The sequence below is a fragment of the Dama dama genome, chromosome 20 (genome assembly GCF_033118175.1).
Source record: "Dama dama isolate Ldn47 chromosome 20, ASM3311817v1, whole genome shotgun sequence".
NCBI classification, from domain to species: Eukaryota; Metazoa; Chordata; class Mammalia; order Artiodactyla; family Cervidae; genus Dama; species Dama dama.
Genome location: NC_083700.1, coordinates 32,983,245 through 33,001,890, shown reverse-complemented (window position 1 = coordinate 33,001,890; position 18,646 = coordinate 32,983,245). Strand labels below are relative to the sequence as shown.

Sequence of the window (18,646 nt, the reverse complement as noted above, 5' to 3'; positions counted from 1 at the left end):
CCCATTTACCTGATGTACCTTATATTATTTTTGATCTATGTAATATTTTTGAAACAAACACCTTTCCACCATTTAACGGAACTTTTTGGTATTTATATTTTGAAAAAAATAAGCCAAGCAGAGTTTTCCTTAGATAATTTGAGAAGCTTCTTTATAATTATATAGGAAAGATTGTTTATTTTCTTAATATTCTTTAAGATACCTGGTACTAGTTCTTCTGCTTCTATTAAATGATCTTGGTTTAAAAAAAATAATGCTAGAAGCTATTGTCACTTCTATTTGTTTTGCTTACTGTTTTCCTCTCTTAGTTGTGCTTTAAAAACTAAGTATTCTTAGCTTTTCATGTTACTATCGGTCGTTCTTTGAATACCTTCTTTGTTCTATTTTGTTTTGGTAAATATTATTTCCTTAATGCTAACACAGTAAGTAATATCTTTTCCCCCCTTCATATGAGAATTATAATTTTGGCCTTATGACTTTTAAAAGTTCAAAAAAACTTATTAGGAAATGGTTTCCCAGTGAAATTTTTCAGAATTCTTTACACTTTAGTCTGAAAGGTTTTATTTACAAGAAAAACAGTTTTTCAAAACAATTTTTACAGTTTAAATAGTATTGGGAAAAAAATAGTATTGGGGAACTGTTCATATTATAGATTATTCTAGCAATACAAGGCTAGAAGGCTGCATTAGGTTTTGTGCATTGAGTCCCCATATCCAAAAACGTTTCAGTAGTATGATAGAAATAGTGGGTCTCTTGATAGCAGAGTGCTTTCTGAAAAGTATCTTGCAGCATTGAAAAGCCATTTATTCAGTGGTGATAGTGGTGGCTGTGGGGACAAACTAATAGTGAGGGATATCCTACACCATTTTTTCAAATTAACTTGAAATATGGAATATATTAAGAAGTACTATAGGCATGTTTTACAAGTGAAACTGAAGCCATTTTCAGTTGAATTACAATGTATTGGCATAGTTTTTTGTGAGATTCCCTCCCAGAGTAGAATAATGTGCATAGTTCAGGATGTGTCATTCTTTAGCACTCCTTCACCTTTAACCTGTTTCTAGTACTTTCTCCAAAGACCTGAAGCTTTATGCTCACTGCAGTTGTCTAGATTTATAATTTTTGATAGCTCATTTATTAACGTTAAACTCACCAAAGGTTTTTTCCGCTAGTGTTCTTAACTAACAGTCTGGATATTGACTCTTTTACCTTCACCTTGTCTGTCTATAACAAAGTACCTTCTGTTTATAGAGTGCTTCCTATTAAAATGTTTCTAAAACTAATGCATTTTAATTTTAACATCATGAATAATGTTTTAGAAATACATTTTTTTCCTCCAGATATATTGTCTTCACTTTTATGAATTGCTAACTTGCATAGATTTTCATTTGCTTTTAATGTGTGTTGCTTTAACTGATTTGATCATAGAAATGAAATTGTCAGATGTACTTTCTTTTCTCTTTACAAAGTTCAGAGGAAGTTCTAAGCTTCAGAAACAGTTCTTTCTAATTTATTTCCAACTTATTTCAACTTATTAGTATATAAACTTGTGTTAGCTGTTGCCTGTTGTATTCTGCCATTTTAGGGAAAATTGTGTTAGAATGTGAGAAAGGTCATGCTGAAACATACAGACATCTTAATGATAGCAAGTTAAAAGCATATGTCAAATGTTTGTCCCAGATGATTAGTAGACTGAAAATTAGAAGAGTTTCAGCACTGTGGAGGAACAACATTAATTTCTTTGAAGACTCTTCCACCATTACCATTCTATAACCTTGGAAAAGTCACTTACCGTATCTGACCAGATTTCCTCATTGATAAATAGTGGTAATATTTCCTTCCTCCTAGGATAGTTGTGAAGGTTAAAAAAGTAAAAACATGCTATATGCTGACTACAGTGCTTATCATATATAGTAAGTGTTCATTTTTGTTATAAGACCTGTGTTAATAACTCCCACTAATTTCCAGATTTCTTCCAAAATTGATACTGCTATTTTGAGAGGAAGAATATGTCCATGACCTCTTTATTTAACTCTGAGATTATTACTAAATGAGATGAGAGTCCTCTCTTCTAATTTTTCTATTTCCAAAGGTGATAAGGATAGGCTGCCCCTTAAATTTGAGACCTAAACTTTCGTTCCTCTTAGAGGACTTGTTCTGTTCTAGCCTTTGCCTATTTTCCTCTTATTCAGAGTCACTGAATGGGTTGTTTTGTTTTAGTTTTCTCAGATACTCTAAAGATCCCTATAGTCATTCATGTGGTAAGATAGTACTGTTTTAAATATTTCAACTTATCTCAAAAATAGAGGCTTGGGCTTTATATATAAAACTTGACTTTTTTTTTTTTCCATTTATTTTTATTAGTTGGAGGCTAATTACTTTACAATATTGAAGTGGGTTTTGTCATACATTGACATGAATCAGCCATGGAGTTACATGTATTCCCCATCCCAATCCCCCTCCCACCTCCCTCTCCACCTGATTCCTCTGGGTCTTCCCAGTGCACCAGTCCCAAGCACTTGTCTCATGCATCCAACCTGGGCTGGTGATCTGTTTCACTATAGATGATATACATGTTTCGATGCTGTTCTCTCGAAACATCCCACCCTCACCTTCTCCCACAGAGTCCAAAAGTCTGTTCTGTACATCTGTGTCTCTTTTTCTGTTTTGCATATAGGGTTATCATTACCATCTTTCTAAATTCCATATATATGTGTTAGTATGCTGTAATGTTCTTTATCTTTCTGGCTTACTTCACTCTGTATAATGGGCTCCAGTTTCACCCATCTCATTAGAACTGATTCAAATGAATTCTTTTTAACGGCTGAGTAATATTCCGTGGTGTATAATTACCACAGCTTCCTTATCCATTCATCTGCTGATGGGCTCCTAGAGGAGAACATAGGCAAAACACTCTCCGACATGAATCACAGCAGGATCCTCTATGACCCACCTCCCAGAATATTGGAAATAAAAGCAAAAATAAACAAATGGGACCTAATGAAACTTAAAAGCTTTTGCACAACAAAGGAAACTATAAGCAAGGTGAAAAGACAGCCCTCAGATTGGGAGAAAATAATAGCAAATGAAGCAACAGACAAAGGATTAATCTCAAAAATATACAAGCAACTCCTGCAGCTCAATTCCAGAAAAATAAATGACCCAATCAAAAAATGGGCCAAAGAACAAAACTTGACTTTAAAATACTTAGTTGTCTCTTAGCTATATGGTTAATGTTTTTAACATTAAGTTTGTCATGCCCAGTTTGCCCCTCATCAAGGGTAGAAAGTAAAATATTGGAAGGCAGTATGTTGAATTTCTAGGTCAGTCTTCAGTCTACCAATACCAATATAGCCACTAAGTCAAATCTGACTCTTTGCAACCCCATGGACTCCAGCACACCAGGCTTCCCTGTCCTTCACCATCTCCCGAAGTTTGCTCAAACTCATGTCTATCGTGTCGATGATGCCATCCAATTCTGCTTATGTATAAGTTCCCTAGAGCATCAGATTCATTTACAAATAATTGCAAGTCTGTAATTAATAACAATCTAATCCTTAACTAGGACTCCAGCCCGCTTCAGTGACTTCTAAGAAGAATACTTCTTTTAAAATAACAACTGACAAGTCAGATTGTACAAATCAGAATTTTTATGACATTGTGAATTTAACCCTAGTGCACTTTCTCTGTTAACCAAGCTAGTGGCCAACCCAGTTAAAACAAAATCATATTTACATATATGTAGTTTAACAGAAAAATTAATTTCCAAATTAACTGCAAGTACATCTTTGTAATACGTATGTTATATGTAGGAAAAAACTAGATTAAATTGTCTTATTTCTGATATTAAAAGTTCTAGAAAATGATGATGAACATGCTTATCGATGTTCACAGAATGTCAGTTAAATCCCTTCACATCCCTCAGTTAATGCTGAGTCTCGTTGGAATTCAAACCAAATGCATAAAATGAAACATTCAGAATAGAAATTTTCTTTACAATTAGGTAACTTAAATGATTCGGAGTTGTTATACCCCTTAACCACTTCTAAAAGCTATACTTCTCATGTAATAATTGTCCTGATCAGGGATCTTTCTAAGCTGCCTTTCTCTGGTGATGAAGGCTCCCTAAGATCATCACTCCAACTAGAAAATTTCTATTTCCTGTTCAGAAGTTTAAATTACTCATATTTATTTAGGATACCCTGATATCTTTACCTCTTAATCAGTAGATCACTAGGATGCTGTAAGGAGTAATGGACCAAGGGCTTTGCTGTGAGTCTCTAAGGTTATTTTGACTCAGGACTCCACACTTGCAGCCTGCCAGTCAGAAAAATGAGAGCGCTGTCTCCACAACTAGTTTGCTTTTTTCCCATCTTTCTTCTGTGACAACCACCAGGATATTGTTTGATGTTGGCTTGTTGTAGTAATTTTTTGTGTTCTGACCAGAGCACTAATAGATTTATCCACAGCATTTGGGGAGTTTTCTTTTGTTCTTTGACAAAACCTATTCTAAAATAAAGTAGAAGTAAGAAATTATTAAGCGATACCAGTCAAGATATTTAAATATCTTGGTTATAGAAAATTGTATTTATTATCCTCTAGTTCCCCCCCCTCTGAAACTCTCAGGCTGTAGAACTCTAATCCTACAGATAATGAGATTTGTTTTCCCATGTCTTTTAAAAAAAATCACTGTGGTGTTTTAGGTGGTTTTCTACCCCATAGCCCTTGTACTCTGAAGGGTTTATTTTTTGCTGTAGTTATGGAGATTGATTTTTTTTCTTTCCTTTTGTTTTAGAGAAATAGTTCTAGCACTTGGAAATATTATCACCCATGTTGTTATTTTGAAGAAAAAATAATAAGCAAGTGGCTATAGAAATGCTGAATTCCTGCCTTTATATAGAATTTTCCCTCTAGATAATTGTGTCTTTCCTGTATAGCCAAAAAAACGTAAGATGAGCCCCCTCCTAATACGTGTCACAGTAAATTCAGCCCATACTGAGAGACTTCTTAGTGGAGGATGAAAAAATGGACTGTCAGGTAACCAATTCTCTTCTAAACAGAATTATTAATTCTTGTTCACTGTTGTTTCTGCCCTGTGTCCCTCTTAGCTTGCTTTTTCTGTCTTTGGGGATAGCCTCACACTGCACCCTTTTTCATTAAAAGTCAGTGATTAGACTGATAATCATTAGAATGATTAGAGCCACACATCCAGGATTGGTAATAGGCAGTTCTCATGATTGACAGTAGGAGGGAGTACAGAGTATTCCTCTAAATCATATAAACACATGGGAAAAAATATTCTTAACTGATTACCAACTGGTAAGTAAGTTTTCCTTGACTCTCCTTCCTAACATTAAGGCATTGTTGATCTAAATTCAGTGATATTATCTGAATGGTTTACAAAATTCTGTCTTCCAAAGTTTCCAAACAGGCTATAAAATCCATAAAAATTTCCCTAGAAATCCCAGTTTGGGGCTTTGTATAAATCATTCATGTTTCCTAATCTCTTACATTCATCCAAGGTACATAGATTAATTGCATGAGGTTCCCTCCATTTTTATTTTGTAATTCTATACTTCTGGCCCTTCCCCTCCCAGAAGGCTACTTCATATATCCAGCAAAATGTTGTAAGATGTCTACCCTCCTCCACCCAAGACAGAGTCGATCATCTTTGACACCTGCTTAGTCTCCTGAGTCTGCTACTGAGTGTAATTCCCCTTATTGGCAACATCACTCACCAGGTCAGCTCTACAGATTCTTTTTAGCCTAATTCAGTCCATTTTTCTTTCCAGTAAATGTGTGTATCAAGGTAACTACATCACTGTGTGTTTGCAGCTTAATACGCTTCTGTTTAAAAAGCATTATTGAGCCATCAAAGATCAGTTTCTTCAGTTGTGAGAGACTGGCTTCAGTCTAGTTGTTTATTATGAGCATAAAACTCACATTTCTTAAGCTCACATTGTAGATTGTCTGCTTGAAGTATCAATTTTAGAAATGGGGACTCTGTTTTGCTCTAGAATTTGAACCCCCTTGCTGTTGTTGCTGTCCACTTTTCTTAGACTGATTTTTTTTTTTTTAGTTTATCTTAGTAGATAAATTATTCACTTTGTTTAAAAACTAACATTATAAAAAAGGGATGCAGTGAGTAGTCTCTTATCCTCATTTCCCGGCTGTCCAGTTCTCACACTGCCCTCTCCAATAGGTACCTACTGATCTTAGTTTGTAATGTATCCTTCCAGAAATTTGTTATGTAATTATTGGCAAAAATTAAAATGAGATATTATTTTTCTTCTTTTTTTTTTACACAAAAAGTAGCATATACTTTTCTGCAACTTTTTTTTTCACCTAATATAACTGATATTTTTCCATATCACCAGATAGAGAGCTGCCACACTCTTTTTTAAAAAAAACTACCCAATAGTCCATTGTATGGAAGTACAATACCATACTTTCTATAACTATTCCCTCATAGAGGGATATTTTTAAAGCTTTGCTACCATAAATAATGCTGTAATAAATAACCTTGTACAGACATTTTGTGTGAGCACACTGCAGGGTAAATCATCAAAACTGAAAGGCATTTGGACCCAATAATCTGAGAAGGACAGTCTCAAGATTATATAAAGTGCTAGTTTATGGAGGGAAAGGAACACCAGTTTATGCTTTACTTCTCAGTCTTTTTGCCCGTATTCTTTTTTCAGACTCTCAGGCTTCTCATTTCCACTGCCCTGTTTTTGTCCCAGGTTTGTCTCTTCTTGACTGTAAAGATCATTTCCAACAACCTCAAAGCTAATTCTTGACTGCTTTCAGTATCTTCTTTCCAGATGTCTTAGAGTAATTGACATAATAAGCATAAGAATTTGAGAATTGGGTGAATTTTTTTTCCACACCCATACCATGGAAGGCATTAAATGAATATAAAGGGCAGTAAGTTTTGCATCTGTGATTTATGTTACTTTAGGAAAAGCTCACCATTTCTTCCATTTGATACTACAAAGCACTTATTTCAAGATCTTGTATACCAGTACAGTGTAGTCCTCTGCTTGACATTCAGAATTTAATATACACACTTTTTTTTTCTTTTTTTTTTTTTTTGGTGAGAAAGGTTAAGCTATAGTTTCAACCCAACTTCAGAAATTTTCTTTAGAAAGGAGGGGTTTTTATTGCTCTGTGAAATTCATTAAATTAAATGAAAACGCTCTGGATTTTATTTGATTTTGCTCATAACAAATTTTTGACACCTCCTTTTCCCCTTTCCTCAATATTTGAGATTTTTTTTCTATTGTGCATGATAGAGGAATGCTGCTAAGCTTGCAAGTAATTAACTTGAAATTGTTTTGAGTAATTCTGCTTTTTTGGCTTTTTGTACCTAATCAGAATTGATGTGACTGAAGTGCAAATCTTCATAATAATCATGCATTTGCTGGCAGTGATTGGAGGACCACCTTTTTGGCAATCTATGGTAACTCTTCACATTGTGTATCCCACGTCATGCATGTTGTCTTTTGCTTGTGTTTTTCTAATGCAGTATAATCCATTTAAAAGGTGATATGTCAAATTATTTTGTTCTCTCCGGAAACAAAAAGTCACAGCAACATTAGGATACAAACTTCTCCTTAGGGCATAGTGAATTTTACTGTTTGGAGTTATGTGGTTCAGTAGGTCCCTTTCAAGGGTATTTTTAAAGGCTTTCAGAATTATTATTTGTTATCCCATTGTATAAGTGAGGGAACAGCAGGTAGTATATCAAGTTAACCAATGAAAAGACTTAAGTCAGATCTTTTATTCTCTTGCTGAACTACATGAGTCTACTAGTTTCTCCATTATATGCTTAAAGCTGAATAATGAATTTTGGTAGTAAATCAATTCTGACCCCAGAACAGAATAAATGCTTATTGAAATCAATGCTATAGGATTGTTTCAACAAGCCGAGACCCTGATTTTCAACCTGACCTGAAATATAGTCATCCCCAACAAATACAAGTTCTTTCCCACAAACTTCTGGAGAGAGAATATAATATATATAATACAGGGGGGTCAAGAACACAGGCTGAGGAACCAGACTGCCTGAGTTTGGTACTGGCTTCACTGCCTACTGAGTGAACTTGATCTGTAATTCAACTCTCCGTGGCTTAGTTTTCTCCTCTTGTAAAATGAGGACAATAATAGTACCTGTCTGATAAGGTTATTTTGTGGATTAAATGAGTATGTGTAAAGCACTCAGGAACAGTCTCCATCAAATGTTAAGCCCTCAAGAGAAGTTGTGGCTGCTCTTACAATTGGAATTTTTCCTAATCCTAAACAAACACAGTTCTTAAAAGTCAGATTAATATTTAAGTATAAGGGAAATTTACTGAGCACAATTTTCCCATTACCTAACTCATTTAATGATGGTGAATTTGATACTCAAGGAAGTATAATTAACATTCTTCCTTAAGTATTTATTACCAGAAATTGCATAATGCCTCTTGGTGACAGGATAGCCTTGTGAAGAGGGAAATGAAGGAATAAAAATAATCGTTAGTCAACCAGGAAAATTCTGAAACCGTTCATGCATAGTATCATTCAAAATCACATCTTTTTTACACATTAGTCTCAAATGCCAGTACTGTCTCTAGTGAAATCCAAGATCTATAGATATATAAACATGTCCTATATATATGTATCTCTCTGTAGATCTTAGATTTCACTGTAATATTATTACTTTTGCTCTCTTGTAGGCTAAATAGTTAAAAAGTTATAAGTAGCTATAAAACTATTAAATAGGTAATAGTTTTAAACAATTTGGCTATAGAAGAAGGAAAGAAAAAGTAGTCTTCTCCTGAAACTATTTTATAAAGCCTAAAGCTTGTCTCTCAATTTTGTTTTATTTCTTGACTATATTATTTTTTTCATAGGCTTTGTGTTTTATACCAAAATATCTCCCCCTCCAAAATTACTTTGCATCTCTTATACACATATAAATTACCTGTAGTGTTTCAACATATCAATAGCAAAAAATAGAATTTCTGGCTTAATCGTCTAGAAACAAGTCAACATCAGGTATGTATACCTAATTATCCATATCAGCATGGAAGTACAGAAAGCATTGTTGTCAGTGCATTTGTGTGTTCACGCAGGCTGTACACATATCCTTAATTTTTAGGTGATACCTGGCAGTAAATTTGCTTCAAGTAAACATGTTCCCTTTTTTAGGATTTATACACAGAATCTGTACGTGTGCATAACAGAAATTATTTTTCTTTAAAAGGATCAAATATTTTGTCCTGTCTTTTTTTTTTTTTTTTGTCCTGTCTTTATTGACAAGATATATACAATCATTCTTTTTTATGTTTAAAGAAGTAACCTGAGGAACTCTCAGACCCAAGTCTGAACTGGAGGTCCCAGACCCAACAATTGAATTGCAGTATTAGCGAGGTTAGGTTGCAGTAAGGAAACAGATTCCCAGACCTGTGTCTTATTATTAGTATCATTGGTTCTACTGTTACCATCATTAAACTAAAAGGAAAGGACTTGCCCTCTCTGGTGATATACAGAGGCTTAGAGAAATATTTGTATTCTTTGAGCAGTTTTCAGTGCAGATTCCCATAATTGACTTCATCCACTCTGTTTCTTTTTTTCTTTATACATGACCCCATGAGCTCATGGCTGAATAAGGTGTTTTGAAATGCATTGTCTTATTTCAGGAAAGACTGTACTTCCAGTGCTCTGATTTATTTGTGTGCCAAAATGGAGAGGAGATATTTATTTAGGGCCCAGGAATGAATTTTTTGTCTCTTTTGAGCCTGAGGACGTAAAATGGAAATTGCCTTCCAAATCCTCATTTAAAGACTTTTATTGATATTTAAGAAAGCAGCTTTATGGTGAAAACAAATAAAAACAGTGCAAATGTCTCCTTAAAGCTGATTTTAGAAGATCAGCTGTTTTACAAAGGTAAGTGATTTCCATCTACTGCTTATTGAGCACCCACTTTTTGCTTTTTTTTTTTCCTTCAAAGAGATTTTGTTTGTTTGTTTTATCAGAGGTTGTAGTAGGTTTTGTTTGCTTAGCTTGGTTAGGATTTTTGTGTGTGTGGTTTGTTTCTTTTCTCCCATGTTTTAAGAAAAGAAATTATTCTCATGCACAAAAGTTACTATAGTTTATACATTGCAAGAAACAAGACATCATTTGTATGTATTGCTTCTCCAAAAGAATATATCCTTTTGGGATGTCTTGGATCTATCTTCTATCATATATATATCACTCTTGAAAAAAGGAATATTACTTTGGAAGGATCCACATAAAAGCCCCTGCTGGTTACTTTCACTGACATTCGATTCTTTAAGTAGCAGTTGATGTGTGTTAAATAAAAGTGTGTTAAACCAGGAGACACCTTCTAGAATCCAGTTAAGGCAAATGGTGGGTGTTATTACAGGTGAGGGGCTTTACAGGAAAAGAGCTTCCCAGGTGGCACAGTTGGTAAAGAATCCACCTACCAATGCAGGAAACACAAGAGATAGATGTTCAATCCCTGGGTCAGGAAGATTCCCCCAGAGGAGGAAATGGCAACACACTTCAGTATCCTTGCCTGGAAAATTGCCATGGACAGAGGAGTCTGGGGGTCCACAGTCCATGGGGTCACAAAGAGTCGGACATGACTGAGTGTACACACAAACATATTACAGGTGAAGTTTCAGAAATCATTAGGTAGAATTCATTAGGTATCTTACTCTTAAACTGAAAGACTTCAGGAGTGCCTTTATACGTAAGTAAATCAGACATTCAGTTCGGTCGCTCAGTTGTGTCTGACTCTTTGCAACCCCATGGACTGCAGCACGCCAGGCCTCCCTGTCCATCATCAACTCCCGGAGTTTACTCAAACTCATCTCCATTGAGTCAGTTATGCCATCCAACCATCTCGTCCTCTGTCATCCCCTTCTCCTCCTGCCTTCAATCTTTCCCAGCATCAGGGTCTTTTCAAATGAGTCAGCTCTTTGCATCAGGTGGCCAAATATTAGAGTTTCAGCTTCAATATCAGTCCCTCCAATGAACACTCAGGACCGATCTCCTTTAGGATGGACTGGTTGGATCTCTTTTTCAGTCCAAGGGACTCCCAAGAGTCTTCTCCAACACCACACTTCAAAAGCATCAATTCTTTGGTGCTCAGCTTTCTTTATAGTCCAACTCTCACAGCCATACATGACTACTGGAAAAACCATAGCTTTGACTAGATGGACCTTTGTTGGCAAAGTAATTTCTCTGCTTTTTAAAATGCTGTCTAGGTTGGTCATAATTTACAAACAGACATATCCACATTCTTTGGAAGAAAGTATCTAATCTCAAAATTATACTTTCTGCTGAAATTTACGAAGTGTGTAAGAGTATTTTATTAGCAGCTGAAATTTTGCTTTAATCCAAGCGATTCAACCAAAACCTATGTCTGTTTTAATTTGTAAACCTGAGAGTTTTAAGATTTTTTTCATCTCTGGGAAATGAATTACATTAGATTGGTACTATTTGGTTATATTATTTATGGCATGAGTCCAAAGGATTTTGGGCTTCCCAGGTGGCTCGGTGGTAAAGAATTTGCCTGCCAAGCAGGTGTCAGGGGTTAGATCCCTGGGTCGGGAAGACTCTTTGGAGAAGAAAATGGCAACCCACTCCACTATTCTTGCCTGGAGAATCCCATGGACAGAGGAGCCTGGTGGGCCACAGTCTGTGCAGTCACAGAGTCAGACACAACTTAACAACAACCAGACTAAGCAACAACTTGAGGATTTCACCCTAGCTATAGAGCAGACACTGTGACCCAAGTGAGTTTGTATTCTTTCCAGCCACAAAGACTGAGGACATTCTGAGTAGTGTCTGAGGACACACCTGAGATGAAGGTGTTTTTAATACAGCTTTCTGTCAGTGTCTATAAAGCAGATGCACTTTGATCACCTTGAATACATTCCAGGAAGATGAGGACAGAAGGAGAAAGATTGAGAAAGACAGAATGTGTCCACCCTCCTTGATCTTGAGTGAGGTGAAAGTGACAACTCTTTTAGTACTTTTTATAGGTGGTTCAGTTGGGCTGATTTTTAAGGGATCACCTGGTAGTACTTGGGATTCCTTTGACTTCAGCTTTTCCTTCACATTGCCTCAGATTTTCTTGTAGCTAACTTCCTTTTTCCTTCTTAATGAGGGGGCAAGATGTGTCTGCATAGTATCTCAAAAAAGTTCTACATAGCGAGTAAGAGAAAGGGAGGACATCTTAATCTGTTTGGCAAGTTTATATTGAGCACCTACAATATCCAGGGTTCTAGAGAATATAAAAATCAATTTAAGCATAAACCTACATTCAGGAGTGAATGTTTTGGTGTATATAGCTATCATATATGACAGAAGTGAAGAGGGCTTTAAGAATGTGTATGATTCTTTGCCCCAAGTCTGTAGTTTGGTTTGTAGTCCAAGGTTTGCCTGGCTTTTACTGCTTTGCCTGGCTTTTCTAATGTTGCTGTTTGTTCTTTTCAAAGAGCAGAAATTTCCACGATCCTAAACCATTTTCACCAAACTTTAAATACTCATTTAGTTGTGGCACTAGGTCACTGGCACTCATTTAGCACCCTGGCCCTAATAAAGGCGTGCCCCTGTGATGGACTAGTGCTTTGCTTCCTTTGAAATCTGAAAGAGTGTAGTGTTTCCTCCTTTGCCAGGCAGGTCCTTTGTCTCTGGAGGGAAAGGGGAACTAGCCAGAGTATTGAATTTCAGTGAGGTGCATCGGATTTAGATTGTACCTTTAGTTTTCTGAATGAGAGGGGAAAAAGAAAAATCTCTTGGAGTTCAGAGCGCCCTGTGGTATTGATTTTCTCCTTTATTGCAAAGAAACTTTGAATTTGGACTGTAAGGGTTTGGAGATCAATTAGAGAAAGAAGGGGACAATTTAAGATGCTCCATAAAGTTCTGGGCTTAATTTTTTAAGTTGACCTATTTCATTTTAGAAAATTAAACACTGCCACAGTACAACTTGAAATTTGAATAGTTGATTTTCCCGTTTTTTAGACTGCAGTTTTGCAGGAGGTCATAGAGTTGTGTAAATAAACTGAGTCCTTGAGTGTTTTAAAGAAACAGAGTATCTAAATGTTTAATTTTGTATCTATCAATCTTCATGGGGTTTTATACACAAAAAGAATGGGCAATGTCACATTTCTTTATTTGATTTTTAAAATATAGGCAGATGGCAGCCCTGAAAAGTATAAACAGCCCTGATTAAAATGTCTTCATTGTAAGAACTCAATGCCTATTAAACCATTGTTTTGGAATGGTTGCTGTTGGAAAACCATTCCTTTTCGGATCTTACTTCTAGAGCCATTTTGTTTCTCTTAATAGAATGTATCATTTTACTGTTGCTTTCTTTTCCTTCCATACTGGACAAAATTAGAGACCTCAGAAAAGCTAAAAAGAGAAGTGTAAAAAGGAAATCTTAAATGATTTTTAAGATTTAGTACAAGCATGTTTTGTTTTAAATGAGGGTATTGTATTTGCAAGGTTAGATACATGATCTCAATCTCCTCAGCACCACCCCCCCCCCCACCTTACTTTAGGTAAATTGATTCATATTTTCAGTATACTACAAAAATGTATTACTTACTTCTTCTGGAAAGTAAACTTGTAGGTTAAAATTTTGGATACACAGTTATAGAGCTGTACCTGCTTGGGTGTGTGTCATATATTTTTCCTCCTGTCCCTGAGTTTTCTGTCCTGCAATGAGAACCTCTTGACATTAATATGGGAGCTGTTTTTACTTTTATGTGAAGCTACAATTTGAGATTATCAGAAGCTTCTTGAATATGAATGCTTTCTTAGTTGCTGTCTGCTTTTGCTAGCAGCTTATATCCCAACAGTTTGGAATTGGGACCTCTTTTCAGTAGAACCTTCTTTCCTCTTCCATTCTCAAGTTTGGAGATTTTTTTAAATCTTGTTGCACACACTTCTGGTCCTTTATGCTCTATGCTTTTCTCATAACAATTAATAACTAGTTACAGATTTACCAGTAGAGTTCAAAAAATGCACAAAGAAAAAGGCAGAGCTCACTTCTTTTATAAAAAGGCTAGAAGATAACCTGATTCAGTGTTGCCAGACTTCTGGGATGTGTTAGGTGAACTTAGCTATGACACAGACTAATAAAGTTGAATCCGTTTTTTTTCTTAAGTTGTATTAGGAGTAAGATTAATTTTTATGTAGTCTCTCATTTGTTGAGACTTGTTATGTTGTTTATAATGGAAAGGCTAGGGAAACTTCCGTCAGTTTGAGTATTTACAGACTATAGAAGGAATGGAGAATATATCAGAATATGAATCAAATATGTGTTTTGTTATTTTAATCTGTATATGTGTATATAGATATATTAATTGCTCTCTCTCTCTACCTATTGAAGATTCCAGTGCTGAATATTCAAATGAAAATTTTTCCTGCGCTTTGTACTGTAGCAGGGACCATATTTTCCTGTACAAATTACTTCCGTGTAATCTTCACAGGTGGTGTTGGAAAAAATGGATCAACGATAGCAGTAAGTATTTCTTAAGATTTCTGGTTATTGTCTGCTCAAACTTGAGTTTTGTAATCTCTGTGCTTGTACTTAGTTTTGTAATTGCTTTGTTTTTTATTTGAATTTTTATTTGAATTAATTAAAAATCACTTGTTAATTGAGAATTTGCACTTAGCGTTTTGCTCATATTTGCATATTTTTGTGCATGCACATATACTCACACACACACACTTTTAAAAACATGTATCTTTTTTAAAGAGTGCAGTCTACTTTGTAAAATACGTCTGGCCTCTTTAAGTAAAATCAGTTTGTGCCTTACCAGTCCACACTGCTACTTTTCCCTAGCTGTTCTGGTGTTCACTTATAAAAATTGCTGGCTGTCAAGACACCATGAGGTTCTTAGAAGTTTGAGTTGCTCTGGCTTACATCAAGCAGATCCATACAGTATCTGATCGGTATAGAAAACCACTAATTCCTCACTTCTCTTTACTCTAAACAGGGAACAAGTGTCCTTTCTCCTTTCCTCCATATTGGATCAGTAATTACATTAGCTGCAATGATCTACAAGAAATCAGCAGTTCAGCTTTTCGAAAAGCATCCCTGTCTTTATATATTGACATTTGGTTTTGTATCTGCCAAAATCACCAATAAGCTTGTGGTAAGCACCAGTTTTGTTTTTAACTTTCTTCTTATTTTGGTTTTATGGCCAGAGTTTTTATTTCATAGTTTCTTAAGCAATTCTAGAGTTTGCTCTCCTCCAGTCAAAATCTCTTGACATCAACATAGGAGCTGTTTTTACTCTTACATGAAGCTACAATTTGAGATTAACAGAAGCTCCTAAAACCTCTGCAACTCTTCTATCCACAGTTTAATTTGATTATTGAGTTTGTCTCTATTCTTCATTCTCATTCTGTACACTTATGGCTCCTTGTGAAGAGCTCTTCTGGGGGTGATTTTGTTGTCATGGTACATACTTTCAGTGTTATAGCTCTCAAACCCACTCTTGTTGTCATCTTAGTTTTGAACATTCAGCAGATACTGCTAACGGGTTCTTGAAAGATGATATGTGATCACAATGCTGACTTACTGTGTAGCTCACAATTGCTATAAAGTGAACCGGCTGCCTACATCACTGACTCTCCTTTATTCATAGGTGGCACACATGACCAAAAGTGAGATGCATCTGCATGACACAGCCTTCATCGGGCCAGCACTGTTGTTTCTGGACCAGTATTTTAACAGCTTTATTGATGAGTATATTGTACTTTGGATAGCCCTGGTAAGTTTGGTACTGTGTTCTATTTCATGATTTGGAGGCTGCTTGTTTTCTTGTTTCAGTGGGCCAGTCCTGAGAGAGAGATCATATAATGATTTAGGGACTTCCCCAGCCATCCAGTGGTTAAAACTCCACCTTCCAAAATGAGGAGCTTGGGTTCTATCCCATATCAGGGAACTAAGATCCCACAGGCGATGGGGTGTGGCCAAAATTTTTTTTAAAAATTATAATGGTTTAGAATACCAGAAAACATTTGTGGGACTTCATGAGAGTTCCTTGTGACTTCGTCTTTAGTCATTCTTTTGTATTCTTATTAGTCCTGCCTACATCCTGGCTCATAAATTCCATATTTCAGACTATAAGGCAATAGTAGCTGGCAGACTATACTATGTGGGCCAGTGGCCATGTTTTGTAAATAAAGTTTTCTTGAAACATAGTTAAAACCTGTCATTTATATCTTGTCTGTGGTTGCTTTTATGCTTCAGAGGCAGAGTTGAACAGTGTGACAAAGTATGGTCCACAAAGCATAAAATATTCACTAAGTTTGTTGCTCCTTGGTGTAAAGGAGATCTGTGGGGAAATTGAGTTATTAAATTGCATGGAATTGAAGATGAATTTCAGGAGAAGAGAAGAAAGTCAGAAGCCTCTCCGGCTTTAGGGATGGCCTGAGCAGGTGCTGAGAATCTAATAATCTCTCTTTTTTTTTTGTATTTTCCAGGTTTTCTCTTTCTTTGATTTGATTCGCTACTGTGTCAGTGTTTGCAATCAGATTGCATCTCACCTGCATATACATGTCTTCAGAATCAAGGTCTCTACAGCTCATTCTAATCATCATTAATGATGTAACTGATGTTACATAGGAAGCTCATGTTTTCTGCAGGAAAGAATCCAAACATATTAAGGAGAATGGGGCGGTTAAGAACAAGAATAATTTATAATAATCAATGTTGTATAACTTTTATTCTTTGTTATTGATAACACTCCTTAACTATCCCTGTGTGAGAATGGGAATTTCAAGTTCCATCCTGTAAATGTACGTGTTGTCATGCAGGGTTGGCCCAAGAAAGCATGCAAGAAAAAAATACCATGTGTTTGTAGTTATCCTGGATTCAGAGTAAAATCATCATGGGGAGCAGATCCCCAGTGGTGATTTCTAATGTAGAATATTTGCAGGCCAAAATTGGTTGCTTTATAATTTTAACAAATCATCATCTTCTTAGTGACATCCTTGTTTAGTATCTTCTCAAGCTTTCTTTACTAAGGAGCTCAGCTTGTGGCACAGATATATCCTACTAGCCTATGAGGTGGAACTTGATAAAGATTTTGAATTTGGATTGAAAAGTTTCCTATCTTTACATTGTTGAGGAAGTCATTTTTTTATTGCTCAAGATACGGTATCTCATGGGCTTGGGAAATCCTGTTAGCATGCATAATAATGTGATAACTTTGTCGATCCATTTTATTTTTTTAAATAAACATATGATCTGAAAGCCAATCTTTTTTCTCAGTTTTATTCAGTGGAAACATAAACTAAGTTTTAATGTTGCTTTTTAAATTTTAAAGCAAAATTTATTTTTGTTCTTTAGTAAATAAGGAAATTAAGTCAGCTACCTCGTCGTCAACATGTGTCCTGTGACCTTTCTATTTTGTATAAAACTGTTTAACTTAAAACATGGGAGTGCTATGTTCATTTTCCCTCTTGGTAGGTTTTTTGCTGTTGTTATAGTTGTCACCCTTAAGATTATAAGTCTTGTTTTCCCTTTGTAAAAAGAGAACCATAATCTTAAAAGCCCACAGGAGTTTAGTAGGTCTTTGTGGTTGTTCCTCAGCTGCTAAGTCGTGTCTGACTCTGTGACCCCCTGGACTGCAGCACACCAGGCTTCCCTGTCCTTCACTGTCTCCTGAAGTTTGCTCAAATTCACGTCCATTGAGTTGGTGATACCATCCAACCATCTCATGCTGTGTCATCCCCTTCTCCTCCTGCCTTCAGTCTTTCCCAGCATCAGGGTCTTTTCCAATGAGTCAGCTCTTCACATCATATGGCCAAGCTATTAGAGCTTCAGCATTAGTCCTTCCAATGAAAATTCAGGTTTCCTTTAGGATTGACTGGTTAGTAGCTCTCAGAATCTCAAGCCCTTCCCCCAGGTGTAAAATAAGAGAGGCTTGTGCCTCTCTTAGAAATTATTGAATATTTGCACTCTCCTTTTCTGGCTACAAGTTTCAAACAAAAAACAGGTGTCCTCAGTAACTATAAACCAGATCCGTTTCTGTTGTGTATAGTTCAATTGCTTGAATGAAGAGGCAGAAAAACAGCAAAGGTTTAAACTATTGACTAAAATGAGGTATCTTACTATTGATTATTATTTATACCCTGTTTCCATAATCATGGATACACAACAGCTGTGCTGCTTTGCCTGGCAACCAGAACTCTTTCTTGGACTTCTAATGATTCCATCAATTCCATGTAATCTTGATTAGCAGTGGTAGTGAAACTATTCATTTATTTGCTAGAATGTAGCTGGAAAAGGAAGTTTTCACTATCTTTGCTTGCTATCAACTTCTCCAGCATCTGGGGTAGAGACGTTCATACAAGAAAATGCTAGGGCAGATCAAATGTCACAAGGTAGGACAAAGGGAAAAAGAAGGAAGGATAATTAACTTTGGCAGAGTTACATCATTGTCTTATGAGATAGACACAGCAGATGTTAATTGCCTGCAGTGGGAACTGAGGTTTGGAGAAGCTAAATGGCATACCAGTGGCACAACAGTTGTTCCTTTTCCAAATGGAGACTAGAATCCATATCTTCTGAATCCTGGTCCAGCATTATCTTCTACACTATACTAGGTTTTAGTGAGCTAAA

General features: G+C 35.9%; 1 protein-coding gene across 2 annotated transcripts in view; it reads left to right on the top strand.

The window, feature by feature from the left end:
* The window catches only part of CEPT1 (choline/ethanolamine phosphotransferase 1), a 37,611-nt gene extending 20,317 nt beyond the window's left edge, over positions 1-17,294 (top strand). Inside the window, exons 5-9 of one of the 2 annotated variants that reach the window (XM_061121177.1) lie at positions 7,378-7,462; positions 14,399-14,530; positions 15,009-15,167; positions 15,663-15,788; positions 16,504-17,294. In XM_061121177.1, coding sequence (XP_060977160.1) covers positions 7,378-7,462; positions 14,399-14,530; positions 15,009-15,167; positions 15,663-15,788; positions 16,504-16,623 — 622 coding nt within the window. In that variant the 3' untranslated portion in view covers positions 16,624-17,294. The remainder of the gene's footprint in view (positions 1-7,377; positions 7,463-14,398; positions 14,531-15,008; positions 15,168-15,662; positions 15,789-16,503) is intronic. The other variant, XM_061121176.1, reaches the window with a different exon arrangement.
* Positions 17,295-18,646: the final 1,352 nt, after the last annotated feature.